Source organism: Labrus mixtus, chromosome 1, assembly GCF_963584025.1.
Source record: "Labrus mixtus chromosome 1, fLabMix1.1, whole genome shotgun sequence".
NCBI lineage: Eukaryota > Metazoa > Chordata > Actinopteri > Labriformes > Labridae > Labrus > Labrus mixtus.
Window position 1 is genome coordinate 17,801,556 of NC_083612.1, and position 16,620 is coordinate 17,818,175.

The 16,620-nt window shown below is 37.5% G+C and overlaps 1 protein-coding gene across 1 annotated transcript in view; it reads left to right on the top strand.

The window, feature by feature from the left end:
- Positions 1-5,589, top strand: part of gpc5a (glypican 5a) — a 118,503-nt gene extending 112,914 nt beyond the window's left edge. Inside the window, exon 9 of the mRNA XM_061036019.1 lies at positions 1,807-5,589. Coding sequence (XP_060892002.1) covers positions 1,807-1,964 — 158 coding nt within the window. The 3' untranslated portion in view covers positions 1,965-5,589. The remainder of the gene's footprint in view (positions 1-1,806) is intronic.
- Positions 5,590-16,620: the final 11,031 nt, after the last annotated feature.

Sequence of the window (16,620 nt, forward strand, 5' to 3'; positions counted from 1 at the left end):
TGTGGGAATAAACCAGGACTGAGCGTGAGGTGTGCTGAGGTAACAGGGCTAGAGAGAACTCTCGATTTCTCTCAGGATGGGACACGGAATAACCTCCCTGAACACTTTAGGTCCAAAGAGATGTAAACAGAAAGAGCAATGTTGACAGCTGGTGTGGTGCAGTCATGAAATTCTCTGATGTAAAGGTGATTCATTTCATTTTCATCATTCAGTCATTTTCAGAGATGTAGTGGACCAGCGTGTATAGATTTAAGCCCATGACCTTTAGCAAGAAAAGTTTTCAAGTTCATATAATTTCATCCCAAAAAAGAAAGTTAATTTTTTTGTCTAAATTGTGTGATTCAGCTGGTACTAGTTTAGTTAGTAGAATAGGAATGTATTCCAGGTACACTTGTTCCAAAACTAGATCACACATTTTATTGGTCACATAAAGCAACATATCATCTGCATTGAAAGAATCTGTAATGTGTGTTATGAAATCATTTGGCCTAATTGAAGCATCTTAAAAGATATAAGCATGGGACTCAGAAGTGATCCTTGGGGTGCACCTTTTTAAATATGTCAAGAAATGAGGACATACCATATGAGTTAAGCTACTTGGTATCCAGGTGGTCAACGCATACCAAATAATAGCAAAATCAACCCATTCAATCTGTTTTAGGACTATATTGCATGTTATGTTATATGCTATAGGGATGGGTTTTTTTCAAAAGAGCTAATAAAAGGTCTCAAACCAGAATATGTTACCATGTGTGCATTAAGCCCTAAAACCTCTACACTAACTTTCTGATTGCTGTTTACATGAAAGAGCACCCAAGATGCTGTCTTCTGCCTCTCCTGGGAGGAGACGGAGGCTTAACGTTCTCTATAGTTGCATTAGCCCTCTAAAAATAGTGCAGTTGAAAATGTTTTTAATGGTGAAGAGGGAGCACTAATGTATTGTAGCTGTGAAAGGTGTGTGATGCATTTTGGCCACAGTTATATATACAAGAAAACAACTCCAAAGCCAAATACACGCAGTCTGAATAATTGTAAAATATTCATGCCGGTATTAATCTTAGAGACACTTAAATAAAAAATATAAAGGATAATTCATATTCAGTGTTTTAATTTTTAATGATTGTTAAATTAGTTAAATTCACTTTTATTTAGCTGGGCTGTTAACCTGTTAATTTTCTTGAGATTTTCTGCATTTTGGTAATTACAAAATCATCCCCCCCCCCCCCCTAAAAAAATAAATAAATAAAATCAATGAATGGATCCTACATCAAGCAGCTTATTCATGTGTGCCAAAGACATCAATTCATGTCCTAAAACAATTTAAACCCCCATAAAAGCCCTTCTGGGTGGCATTGTCTAACATTACAATAAGCATAGACACTGTAGTCTATTTTGAGTCAATCCCACATTAGCTGCCCTGCTGTAATTAATACTCATTAGAACACCAAATGCGTATTAATCCACCCCGAAAAATATGACACAGCAAATGCAAAATTCCCTCACAGTAAAGTGTTGTATGCCAAAATCTACCATGCACAGCTGCTGCAAGACATGTTTTAACCTATTTAAAAAAATAAAAAAATATATTTATTTCCGACCCATATTTTTGACCCACAATAGTTATATCTTCAATAGTATCGAATGAGCACATGGCTGACTTACACAGGGAAGGAAAGGTGGAAAGTACTGAGACAGTTGTTATTTTTAATTGGATATAACATAAATGGAGTAGAATATTTCCTCATTAAGTTATATTGATTATGAGCATCCTTCTGACTGACCCGTTGGTTTCTGCTCTCTCCTCAGTGAGTCCAGATGTGGCCGGTGATCACAGACAACATCATCATCATCATTATCCGCCTGCAGAGGACTCCGAAACAGAGGGCAGATCCAGGAGCCCTGGACTGACAGGAGCCATCTGGGTCTTGATATTGCCATGTTTACATATGCTACTGGCCTTGTAACAGCTGCCCTTTCAGCAGCAAGAAACTTTCAAGACTTGATATCAAGCCTATTAATCCAGTGACGAAAAGGGCCAGTGGATGGAACAAGCTCCAATGTTTAATGGAGCTGCACTTAGAAACAGTGAAGGACACAGCAGAAGTGAACACTGGTGATTGTGTGGAAATGACCGGACACTGTGGCTATCGTTCAGCTTTGCAAAGATTTTTTTTTATCGTTAAACTGGCATTCCTCAACACTAAACATTACTTATTTATAACAGCTGATGTCAAATTTAAGTAAAAACCTGGTATTAATTTATATAGATGTACTTTTAATTATACAATTTGTAGGTTTATAAAAAAAAAAATGCCTTGACACTGTAATCTAGTCCGCACGAGACATATTGAATCTTTTTAAATGAGGTTGAAAACTGCAGTGAAACAAGTGAAATTATCCAGAGATACCTCTCTTCATAGATTTAAAAAATGCAAGAGGGCATAGTCTTCACTTCATGCAGTTTCAGTATTTTGACATGCTAACATTCAGTTGGTTGGTTCTTTTAAAATTAGGGCAGGAATAACTTCTGTCTATTAATACATGATGGTTTTTTTTAATGGAAATTTATTTATGCCAAAGTGTTTCAGCTTGAGATTATTGTGTCAAACCTAAAGTAAACCCTAAGTGTACTGTATGTCTCAATACACTGTTTTAGGAGGAACAAAAACACAAGCCTCCCTTAATTTAAAATGCTGCCATGCTGTCCAGAGTCCGTTTAATTAGAACATTTCTATTTCAAATTGACCCGTAATGCTGCTGCTGTGAGAAATTGTGAAAGGAGAGGAGTGGGTAGGTGGAAATGGGGGGGTGAGAGAAGTCATGTTCCTTTCTTCTTTAGAAATAGATTAATTTCCTCAGGATTTTATTATCATCTTTCAAAGTCTATCCTGCTCTGCCTTCACAGGCCTGGACGGAGCTGATTGCTCCTGCAGCCACTGCTGAGGACATACCTGATTAGTTTGACTGTACATGCTACCTGACTTCATATTTCTTGGCAGGGAAAAGAAAAAAAAACATTTGGTTCACGTATGCCAAGCATGTCCTGCAATAGAATAGATGATGTGTGCTCAATATTAGATTATTTGGCTAAACTATGTTCAGAAGTTCTAAGTGGACATGATTCCAACATTCTATTCACTCCATGTCTCCATGGTAATGAGTAATCCTTGGTTGTTTTTTCTCGAGATTTTAACTTATTTATCAGCCCAAGACAAACATAGGAATAGGCTTAATTTACTTTTCTAGGATCAATGGCAGCCTGGCATGTTCCGGTCTGACCTATCACAGTGACCCGCCTCTTTTTTTGTTGTTTTCTTTTTTTTGAACATTTTCCCAGGAAACAAGCGTTGTTATCTCAAGAGGATAAACGAGTTTTGATCTCAAGAAAATAACCTGAAATGGCCTACTATCACAGAAAAATGGACTACATGAAATGTATGGAGGCATGTTTGCTTTGGGCTTCCGTAGTTGAGAAACTGATGTTTGAAGCAAAAAGACAAATCCTCTTCTTCTTAGAGGCTTAAGTTAAACTCTTTGCACCCAGATTTCACTTTAGCTATACAACTTATTTCTGTTCGAACCACAGAAACAAAATAAGGAAAATTAAAAAGCTGCTAATGTCAAAATAAGACCATGTATACAATGATGAAACATTTAATTATGGCAAAAGTAGTTTTTTATTTTCAGGCCATAGGTACAATCTCCTCAGGCAGTGTGTGATTTCATACACTCTCTGCTCATATATTAAAAGCTTGTGATCTTCCTCACTCTAAAGCATGCATGGTAATTTTATGTCATCAGTCTTTTCCTCCTTTAATATACCAGGATCAGCTTTTATCATCATATACACTCAAGGCTGTTTAAGCATCTGAAGCCCTTAAGTAGCTCAGAGCATTTTTGACCAAAGTTTATAAAGATATAAGATCACTTTCTATACTTTTCAATTAAATTAGGCTTTTTTTATAGGTAAGATTTACAACCAGCAATAGTCACTGCTTAACAACCTTAATACAGTTATTTAATTCTCTAACAAGCCAGCACTACTCCTATAAAAAAAAGTAATTACATTACAGGTTGGCAACATCAAAGTCAGTGCGATTGTCATTTGAACAAGCGTGTTAATGACCATATTAGAGAATAGTGTTCAGTTTCTACAGGCATAGAGACAAAGTTGCCTTGAGGATAAATATAGATGTCAGGTTATTCTGGTTCAGCTGTACTTATAGGAAAGCGTTTAATTTGATGTCATATGTGATTATTATTGCGACATGTTGAGACAGTTATCCAGAGGAGGGAGGGAAGAGGCCAGATGCTCAGGATGATGATGCTGCTGGTGTCAGTGGTGTGCACATACATATATCAAAACAGGTGTCATCCCGCAAGCTTTGCGACGTGTCAGATTAATATTTTAGCTCTTGAATGTCTGCATAGAGAGTGAATCATTTATTAGAAAAAGAAATGTCTGTAATAATGCAGCTCCTTTTTTGACAAAAACTACTTTTCTTGCAGGATTTTGTTTTGTACAACACTCAGTACAACTGCTTCTTATGACGACTTTCTTCTGGTTTTGTTTTGTACAACAGTCTTTAAAGGGAAAACATGCCTCTTATGACAACTTTCTTCTGGTTTTGTTTTGTTCATACATGGCTGGCTTTGCCGGTTCAAATCTGTTTTTAATGCTGTCCTCACCAAAGTACAGTAACTGTTGAGATATCGGAACTCAACTACTGCGTCGTTGAAAAGGTCAGACATTCCAATAAAAAGGCTGTAAAACTTTCAGAAATGTTGTAAATAAAACCCCAAAGTAAGTGAAGCTTGTTTGGCAAAGTAAAATGATCGGATGGACTATCCATTAAATCAATGAGAGTTTTCACTGACGCCCGTATGTAAACTTTAACAAAAGTACTTACAGTATACCGAAATGATGCACACACAACATATTTTTAGAAACATAAGCAGCTGCAAAGTATATACGATTTTGTTTGTCATATGCAAAGCGATTTCACTCAAACATTTGTATTTGGCTGTGTAATTCTGCTATACTATGAACAGATTGTTGGCTTGGCACTGGACCTGTTTTATAGCAATATCTCTGTGTTCCCATATCTCAAGAGTTAAAGAAGCAAGTAGTATTCATTCAATTTTAACAAAACATGGTTGTACTTATTGATGATTGTAGACATACAATAACTCCATGAATGCACATAAGTTAACTGAGCTTGCCCTCCTGCTGTATGCTGAGGCCTTCTGTCATAATCCATCCTTTGTCACGCTTCCTTCTGGTCAGACTCACAGAGAGAGCAGCCCACCTGCCTGTTATTCAATTACATCCTATTTCCCTTCTTGGGGATCCCCAGGTGTTCCCATGCCTGCTGAGAGACTTAATATGACGGTTTCTTGTGGCTTTAAAAGGAATGAACTGGTTTTCCTCACTACAACTAAATTCAATTTCAAAAGACAAAATGTAAAATATTTATCCAGAGAATGCTGTATATTTATGTTCTGTCCATTCTTTAATATAAACTAGATGACATGTTCATAATTTTCTAATAAAAGAATGTAAAATAAAGATTATACAATAATTCTTGATCATGTTTGACGGTCTTCTTTCTGTGTTGATTTAAAGGACTTAACAGTGAGCCAGAATCCAAACCCACATGTCATTTTGGGAGAAATGTCATTGGTTGTTTCAGTGTTTTCAACAGAATGTCCTGAAGTCTCTTACTCTGCTATTCTGTGCCTTCAATTCACACTTTGAATTCTTGATCTCACCATTTAATGACTAAAGGTGAGAGTGAGAACAGGCCTGTCCTCACAGCCATCGACAGCCAGTGAGCTGACGTTCACACTTGTGAGGAAGATATCTGTCAGTCCTTCTCTTGGAGCTGATGCCATTGAACCTGCACTGATCTTTGCCACACACAGAGCGAGACAAAAAGAGCATCTAAAGCTGCTTGTCTACTTCTCAAAGGATGGATGTATTCTTGTCAACCAAACAATCTTAGCCTTAGTAATACCTCAATGCTAATTGGATAACATAATTTAACACTGCAGTGTGAAATGGAGCATCTCTCTACATCCCCTACCGCTCATGGTTTCCACCACTGAATTTACAGTCTTTCATAATGCACCAAGCCATAAAATTGGACTTTTCGCCACTCTCTACTGAACATTAGTCAGGCATTAAAAGGACCACAAAAGAAAGCACCATGTAACAAAAGTAATAGAAGAGCTAAGGTCTTCCTTATTGCATCTAATCATCATCAGAACTTTCCGCTTGCAGGTTGTTCACTCTGGTTAGCGGTTTCTTATGGTAAAGGTGGTTTTTAATAAAAAAGTAAATGCAGGGGGCGCTGGATAGCCTAGTGGTTATGTTGCACACAATGTATGGAGGCTATAGTCCTTGTTGCAGCGAGCGGCTGTGGGTTCGGATCCGACCTCTGCCCTTTGCTGCATGTCATACCCCCAATCTCTTCTCCCAAATAATAATAATAATAATAATAACTTTATTTATATAGCACCTTTTAAAAACACAGGTTTACAAAGTGCTTTGACAAACAGCAAAAAACAAGAACAAACTAAAGCAAACACAGAAGAACATAAACAACAGCAAGAACAAACAAATGCAAAATACTAAGAATAATTAAATACAAATGTCCTGTTGCTATTCTGCTGTCCTTTCCAATAAAGAAAAAATTGCACACAAAAAAAAGGAAATGCAGGATGCTGAAGGAAGGGGGATTGCATCAGTGACTGACTTAAACACCAACTCTTTTAAAGATATTTATATGATCGTAGTAGAAAAAGACACAATTCACCACATGGCTGAATAGGGTTGTTTCTAAGACAAGTCCCTCATACTCTTCAGATCATTAGTCTTAGTCCTACATTCTTTTTTCACATTTTCAATGGAAAAAGACAAAAAAAAAAGGTCATCTTTTGTTTAGTCTTTCATACAAACATGTCCTTTTTAGCTTCTGAATATGACGCTCTGCATGTGTAAAAACAGGACACAGGAAGAAATCATCCTGTACTGTATGGTCGAGCTAGTAGTTACACATGTAGTACTGTGGCTCTGACTGGACAGAAACTTTTGTAAATCCTAAACCACAACACATAACTTGAAATTGGACCCTATAACGCACCAATGAATAAGTTGTTGGAAATAGAAATATTTAAAGCTGCGGGACAAAATAAGAATTCAAGTCAGGCCTTGTATTGATTTTGTTTACCAAAAGCTTCTAAAGACTATTTTCTAAAGGTTGACCAATGGAAGCACAACATACTCTAATGTCTAAGTAAAACACATCAACAATCTAAACGATTTCACTATTTTCATCAATGTGGACAGGCGCTGAAAGTACAATTACTCTTGGTAGAAGGTCTGCTGGACATTCAAAATTACTGATAATTGGGAAACCTGGACAATAACACAACAATTCAGGCACAGAGACAGAGATATGAGTGGTGATTTTAACCAACTCCTCATTTAAAAAAAGAAGTGAATACATTTTGGCAAGATATCTTTTTTAATAGCTGTCTTTGTAAAAAGTTTCTTTGAGCAGGACTTTGTCCAATTACAACACTTTTGGTGTCTTCAGAATGACTCAGAGGTAAAGCCTCAGTTAGTGTGAACCGTTGTCTTTGGAGTCTTTTATCTCTGCACACTAAAGAGCGGCTCCCGGGACCTTCTGAGGAGAATAGTGCTGAGCACTGCTCGAACGTATACAGAGATTAATTTCATATTCCCGTTGAGGTTTCTGTTTCACTCAAAAATTATTACTGTGACCTTGACAAGCGCTAACGTTTAGCCTCAACTTAGATGGGCGCTTTAATCATCAGAGTGCAGATGCAGACAGGGCTTTGTATCATTCTTAAAGTTGTTCATGGTAAAGCCGGTGTTTTCAGAAGCTTAACTCTGCACACAGGACGTGACTTTCAATGAGTCAAGGAGATCAATTGTTGTGAAAAATTAGTGAGGTCTTTTTACACTCAGGGAAGATTATTGCTGTTGTAACCCTGCATTCCCTGAGCAAGTTGTAATAGCCTGACAAGCCTTTTGTACTTAAAAATGTTTAAATAGAATTAACATCAACTTTGAATTCATCTAAATATGCTTAATGTCTTTATTTACACTTATTTTCCTTGGCTTGCTATATCTCCCCATTCAGCAGAAGAAGTCAGTAGGATGGTTGATCCACTTTGTTTTTCCTGACTGTAATGTCTTCATTACTTTAGTAAATCTTAGTACAACCATTCATGGTCACCAAAGGATGGCTCCAGATAACTCAGGGGATCCCCTGACTTTTCAAGAAGTGCCACATGCAGGCCAAAGCGCTGACTTATCGTGTGAAATATCTAATCAAATATTGAATGAGTTGCCACACATGTTTGAAGAGACCTTTGTATCACCATACGATGAGCCTTTCACACTGTGGAACTTCCTTTAGCCTACTTTTGCTTTGTTGTTTTGAGTTAAAAAAACAAAAAAAAAAAAAACGTTTTTGAGTGATTTTCTTAAGAATCGGTTCAGACATATATGTGCTCTGTGGGATTTTAAACAAGTTTGGTGATTCCTAAAGTTTGGATCTAAGGCCAATCTCTTGTCATGTTGTTGTTGTTCTTGCGACACACTACAGGAAGATGGTGAAAATCATTGTCCATATACCTAAACACCAACATTTGAATATTGAGCAGCTTTATATTTGTACATTTTTTTTTTGCATTTAAGGCAAACAAGTTAGGTTGATTACATTTATTCTACCATTCTTAACCTTTGATAATGCAGGATTGAATCCAAAAGCTTTGCTCTGATGACAGCTAATCCCTGTGTGCAGTTTTCTCACGGTTCTGAGGTTCGGTCCTGAGTTTTTAGGTTCTTGTGAATTTCTGAGTTCTGAGGTTCTTGTGCATCCCTGAGTTATCTCACGGTTCTGAGGTTCTTGTCTGACTATGTGAACTTTTAGCGACATCCCTTTTCCACAGACCTAACACACACATTCATACTATATCTAAGCACATATACAGTCACTTACTAACACTAAAGGGTAGCTAAGAGTTGTTCTGGTGCCAACAAGTGTAGCTCAGGTCAAGTGCTGCCGTTGACCCGTTCAGTGTAAAAATACAGAGACATTATGGATAATCAGGTAGATTTTGCAGAGTATTCACTGCGTTGATCCAACAGTAAGGTTAGAAACCTGCATTTATTCATGACTGCACTGTATCATCTCTATTATTCATGTATTTCATTTTTCATTTTCAGACAGAAAGAGAATAGTCAGCGTCATGAACACCAAGCTGAGCCTCCCTGCAGCCCCACAGGTACTTTTAACATGTCTTGATGTGTGTTTTCAGATATTAATGGCAAGCTGAAGACACAGCACAATGGGACACGCACACACAGGCACACACACCACCACCCGGAGAGAGCAGCCTGTGCCTTCTCACTCTCTTGTTTTCTGTGTTCAAGCCTTTTTTTTCCCCTCTGAGAATGAAGTAAACAGTCCCATCAATATAGTGTTTCCCGCTGTCTAGCCACCCACTGCTCCCAGATTATCAGACAGGACTACAGCACAGGTTTCACAATAAATCCTCTCATCCCTTCCCTCCCTGGCTTTCCTCTCCACTCATCTTCTTTTTCCATCACGCTGACTTTCCTCCACACTCTTCTGCAACTTACTCTCCTACCAAGGTGAATTTAAGTTTCACTTGATAACATTTGAACTATTTTAGCAGTCATTTTAAAGCAAATAAAAGGGGATTAATTATACAATATGGAGAAATTATATTAAAAAAGCTTATATATAACTGAAATATTAATATGACTTCTACATGATATAGGTTTATATTCATCATCTGCAGCGTTATCAGTCATAGGTGTCTGCCAATTTGACCTGAAATCTAAATTTGGCAGACTTGCAGGAACATAAGCCTGGAGTGTTGAATTTATCCTCCATGAGCCGAGAACTGGTATCAGGTGTGAGGATAAGTGACCAGAAATAAGCTTGAAAAATGTGCGCAGGAGTCTCAAATTTATGAAAATGTAATGTGATGTACTGCTGCGATGACTGGGGGAATCTGCTGTTTGGTAAAAAAGAGGAATCTAGGACATTTAAAGGGGAGGAGAAACACCATCAGATGACAGAAAAACAAAACTGAAGAAAAGGGTACAAATAAATGAGATTTGTGTCAAATCTCAAATGGTTACAAGACTGGAAGCTACTCAAATAGGGGTATTTGAACAAGGTTGTTCTCTACTGTGCTGAAAAAAGAAGAAGAAACAAGACAGATATTTTTCACCTTTTGTACACTTCAGAGCAAAAAAGGTTGTGACAAACAACATCAGATGCCTTCCTGAGGTGTTAAAGCCTGCGGAGAGGACTGCTGTCCTCTTTATCTTCGATGTCTTTATCCCCATGTCTGCTCATGGAGGGTCAGCTGGCAACACAATCCAATATTTCAGAGCGTTCAGCACACAACAGAGGGTTAACTTTGGTGCACGTTGAGATGACAAGACACGCTGTGGCTGATCCTTGAAATATGAAAAATCACATGAGCAGGAGAGGCTTGCTGGTGGATGAGGGAGGAGGAGGAGATGTTATTAATCTCTCCCTTTGTTTATACGGTGTGGTGCTAAAAATCTCAAAATCAATACCTTCATCAATTTACTAATTATAAAAAGCCCCTGACATAATTCGCTAAATGCTTTTGTATCTTTTTCTCCTGCATGATCAGAGGCTTCAGATTCTATCTGTGTTATCATCTTTTTTCTTTGTAGTTGAGTTCAGTTTTCTTATACTGACCTACATTTTTAATCTTAACTCAGAGATAATTAGTTTAAAAAAACTGTGGAAGTTCACATTTGATTGATGGAACCTAAACATGATTAAAGCTTGTTTGAGTCATCCTCAGAATAGCCTTCATTGCTTTTCTTCAAATCCTCATTTCAGCTCTAATTCTAAGATTTTATCCAAACAAAAGCTTGGCGTTACCATCTTCAGTTTTTTATTTTTTTGTGATAAAAAGTAAAATTTTGTGCTCTGACCTACTTATCACTAGCATGGCTGCCACCAACACTGCTCTGTGTCCACTGACCCATTTGCCAGACTCGTAGACCTGCATTATTTCACATTTTCAGATCACATAAGTCATGCTTGAATATATTCCTGATAGTTCTCCTCTGCTGCACAGATATCACCATCTATCCATCTCCCACCCGCTTTCTCATCTCCTGGTTCCCTGATCTAAGAGGGGAGGGGGGATTGGTCCCACCAAGCATCACTTCCAGCCTGAGGTCTGACAAACCCCCCCTGCTGCATTTAGGCTCCTGCTACCACTTCACGTCTCCCTTGAAAAAGTAATCTCTGATCTCAACAGGAACAACCTGAATAAATTAGATTAAATAAAAATAAAAGAAGAAACTTGTATTTCTGACACAGACAGATACAGTATTCTGAGGAAATTTGTAAGAACTTGTCTTCACACAAAAAATGATTCTGGAGACTTCAGATGACCTAAGTTGAAAAAGTTGATATATTATGAATACTCATGAGGACATATGAATTAACAGCACACATGTGATCCTGTGTCTTGCTAAGCCCAATCTGTCAGACCGTCGCTGGAGGCTTTCAAGACAATATGTCAGGGTCATATTACCCAACCTAAACTAGGATGTGATGTCTAAGACAATCGTCAGCAGACACTGAGTCTATCAAACATTGCAGATCTAAGTAAGAACACCTGGCCTCACCACAGCTCTCTCCATCAGCAGGCCTTGAACGAAATACTATCTGTACATCTAACTCGACGCAGAATTCCATCACAAGTTAGTCAGAGAAGCGGCAGCTCAAACAGGTGAGACACTTTCTACGTTCATGGTTTTGGATGAGAGTTTGAACATGATGTGCCACCAAAGCAAACATTATGAGAAATGATTCTCTTACAGATGGTGGAAAGCATGTGGAATTTTGTTTTTTTCCACAATGATTATTTTAACCAGAACATTTTAGGAAAGGTGTGCGTAAGCACAGTGTGCTCATAAAGCATCAGTGCAACAAAAATAAACGCTCACAGAAGATTATGAATATTAGTCAGAACATGAAGTGGATCGGAAAATAAACGGGTTATTTCATCTGACTGAATGTTTCTTCTTCATTGTGCAAGGTTAATATATCCTTTTTTATTTATTTTTTTAAGTGTAAAGATAGCTACATGCTAGCATATGAGCATTATAAACCTGTCATGCTGTGTGCAGAAACCAGTTTCTTTTCTCAGAGTGCAGATCAGTGCGGTGACAGGCTTAACATCCTCCGCATTGGCTCACTAGATTCCTCTCTTCCGTTAGTCAAGTGGTGGGTCAAAAGGGATAAAACCCTTTCCTTTCTCTTCTCTGATGCATGCTAATACGCAGTCTTTCAGTACTGAGGTGGCAAAGCCCTCAGGGAGGGTTTTGCACTGAACTATTTCTTGTCTGTAGAAAGATCAGGGAGGGTAATCTCTGTCTCTGCTATCCAGGACTGTTCTGCTGTGTAATTCACTCTTTATCCTAATTCCAGAGAGAGAAAGACAGCAGCGAGACAGAGGCAGAGAGATAGAGGGAGAATTTATCCGAATAAAATGTATTTGCAAAAGAAACATGAATGCAAAAGGGGTTAGGGTACTGGTGAGGGACACTTAACAGAGATAGTTAGAAGGAAATTCATATTCAAAAAGATGAATGTAATGAAATGTAATCCTACAAAGCTGTGCACAACCAGTATTTTTCTTTTACTCGTTTTGAAAACGTTCAGATCATTGTGAATTACAGGCATCAAATGAACCCTTCAGAGTCAATAAACAGTACAGACCAAGGTCATATCAATATCACAGGAACCAAGGGAGTGTGTTTGTGTATTGAACCAGCTCTGTTGGTTTCAAGATGAAGTGTAAACACGCAGAGAGTGGGAGAGAAAACATCAGCATCTGCTCTTATTCGTTGAAGAATAAAGTATAACCAAACAAAACTTTTAATGAATCCGATGATAATGATAATGATACGCGAGATTCACTTTGAAACTTATTTATGTCTTATTATGCCGCACTGGGTTAAATCCATTTAATTGCTCAACCCTTGTGGGAGTGAAAATTGAAAACCAAGGTTTAATTTCATAGGTCTCTATTTTCAAGGGATTTTTTTTTCACTGTCTCCAAAGCCCTCGCACTATTACTTGTCATGTAAAAAGCAATTACAATCAGCGCTTGGATGAAATGTGTCATCAGAGAATCCATTAACAATGTCCTCAGACCTTAATATTTACAGTCACCACCCTACTTTCAGAGGCACCGCTGAGTTTTACGAGTTTTGAAGGACAGTTAAAAGGCATCAGGCTCATTGTTAGAGCTATTCTTTTTTTTTAAGCTTTTTGTTGGTTTAATGTCACGGTTTTTAAAAAGAGTTTTGTTGCAGTGCTCTTGTATTACATTAAATTATACAAGTGATCCTGTTGCTTCTGACACTTAGTAAAGCTCTTTCGCTCTCACATTACACTGCTTTAATTGAACTAGCTTTACTGCTATGACTAAGTGGGTGCAACATAAAAAAAAAAAAACGTCTCTAAAACATGAGTGAAACGAAAACAACATTAGGTCTTAACTGACAGTTTTATCTTGTTAAAGACATGATAACAACACAAATAAAATGTAATATGCCTTGGCTCATGAGGCCTACATTATGGGTTGCCATTTGTGGGAAATGTTCTTGTTAGTTCTTGCTCAGGAGTTTGATGAAAACTCATTTCACTCTCATGTCTGTATGCTAATAAACCTAGCAGCCAGATAGCTCACAATCCTCATAAGCTGTTAAATTATCCTTTATCATGTCCCCTCCATCCTAAGTGACTTCAAGGTGATAACAGAATTCAAAAATATTCATCCCTGTTCCCTGTAAGTTTACGTCCTTATGCTAAGCTAAGCTAAGCTAATAATCAACTGGCTGCAGAAGCCTGTGTAGGCCCATTAACTCTTTCTATTTTAATGTGCCGGTCCAACCTCGTATGGTTGTCTTAATACCGTGTAAAAGCCTAACTGTATCACAGTTACTCACAAACAATCGAGACAGATGTGCTTTCTGAAAAAACGTCCCCCTCATCACCTCCCTTTGAATTGAAGTTTGCGTGATTCTTTGAAAATGTAAAGTTGCCATGAACTCACTCAGCTTGCTGCTTTCCGCTTTTTAGACCAATTTTTCTAAATTTTTCCAAATTTTAAAATTCTGTCAAACTGACACCATTAAAGGTTTGCTGAATAAATAACAGCTTGTGTTTGTAGCGAACCAACAGAAATAGTGCTTTCATCTATGATTCCTCAGACGATTAATGGAAGTTTAATTGTCCATATGAGATAGTGACACAGGCAATATGTTTCCCCTTGAAAAGTGTTAAAAATATATATACTGTATATTAATTCAACCTATAAAATCTTACTTCCCATGCCACCCAACTCCATTTTTAGATATGAGGCTTACCGTGTATGAGGTTGTGGTCAGGACTTGCACAGATAGCCGGTTGGAGGTAAGGATAAGGTTGGATGCAGGTTAAGTGGAAGGTAAATATAATCGACTGGGAAACAGACTTCAACACAACACCTGCAACTTTCTCAGCTCCCAGAAGAGGCATGACTCACATTTGAAAGCTTTTTCCACTGAATACATCAGAATCAGGAACAAAACCCTCACTGTGTTTCATGTATTTTGCGAATGTAGAATGTTAACTCCTCCTCAAGGTGTCAGAAAAACATGAGCTTGCTGTCATAAATTACAAAACTTTCTTCAACACATTTTGGCCAATTCATCCCTGGAATGTTTCTATATCCTATTTCAAAATGTTTAATAGCATCACCTTTGATAAAAGAAAGAGGCATCTAAAAACATTATTTTAGAATGACCTCTTTTTGCTCTTTTATAATTTTAACACTTCTTGGACCTCTAAGATTTCATTTGTGGGACAGTTGGACAGTTCCTAACCCTCAGGGCATAGTCTTGAATTTAAGCCATGTTAAAGCATAAGAATAATCATTCAGCTCCTCAAACAAAAAAAACTAATTTAGACCATGACTCACTGTCAGATGAGAGTAGAGAGTGAGAGAGTAATATGAAATGATAATCACTACTGGCTGATGGTTACAGGACTCCAGGCTTCCATTGGTTAAAACAGCTACAAAAACAACCAATCACGGAAATGAGTTCTTATCCTCATTGCATTGTTGTACAAAATGCATTCAAATTCTCTTAATGCTAAAATATTTTTTAAAAAGCAGGACAAATGGTTTCACTTATTTAATTATTTATTTAAAATCTCTGTCAGAAGATCAGATCATGCAGCTGCAGTTCACTCACACTGTACTCCTCCAGCTCTACAGATGAATAGAACAGAGACGATGAATTCATTCTTTGAACAGTCACAGAGGGTTCAATCTTAAGCAAGTGTATCAACATAGAAAAAGCTCAGCTTTGTCTTTGGGATCTATAAACTCTTGTTATTACGTCTCAAGCTCGGTCCTTTCCATAATTGAAGCCCATAAATAATGGTTCAGACAGAAGGAATCATAATGAATAATTCTGCTTCAGATGTGAAGCTGTTTCGTCTCGTCCCCATTGCTGTCATGTGAGAATGAATAAATGGATGTTTGGGCGAGCTACAGAGATGTATTGGGTTTTTTCTGTCAGTGCAAGACATTCTGCTGCCTCCCCTGACTGACAACATGTCACCGAGCCACGTTTGACAACTGATAGATTATTGGTAGCAATAAATACATTTCATCTCAACTGTGCTCTACACTCTACACACTGTTTCTCTTTCACTTAATCCTCATCTGGTGAGGTGATGTATTTACCTTATTTCCTGAGTATCTTTCATCTATTGCAAAATATTGTGATCTATAAATGTAACCCAATGAAGCAGAGTGTTAATATAATGTGATATATTACACATTGTGCTATTCATCTGATTTGTTATGGCACATTCACTTTATTAAAGTATTATATTGTGAATACAATAATCCAGGAGCTGATATCTCTCCAAAAATAACTCCACTGATTTTTTTGTTACTTTCTTAAAGTTCAAAGTAATCTGTGAAAGAATATCTCTCTGTGTGGATCATGTAAGAAGAGAAATGACAGAAACAAAGCAGGTGAGAAAGGTGGAGGATTAATGAGAATATGCAAATCCATAATAAAAAACAGACTTTAAAGAGACTTTATCAAAGGATCAGTGCAGTCTATCAGTTTTACTTACCCTTTTGGTTTTAACAGGGAAGCAGTGGTCTGTTAAACAAACAGTTTTAGCTCAGCTTTCCTCCTGACTTTAGTAAAATGTATTATTATTTAAACTATAATCCATTGTTTAAATGGACGGACTGGAGAGATTACATTTATTGAAGAACCTTTTTTGTGACCTAGCATTGCAAATAAATCAACCAAATTGTTTCTAAAGGGTTAAAAAAAAACGTTTTTCTTCCTGAAAATGGCAATGAGTAATTTTTCCATAGACTGTAAATACTAAAGGAACGATGGGCGAAATATTAATCTGTTACTTGAAGGGGCTCTGGAGGCTCATCAGCAGCAGCCGCCATGCTGAAAATCTTGTT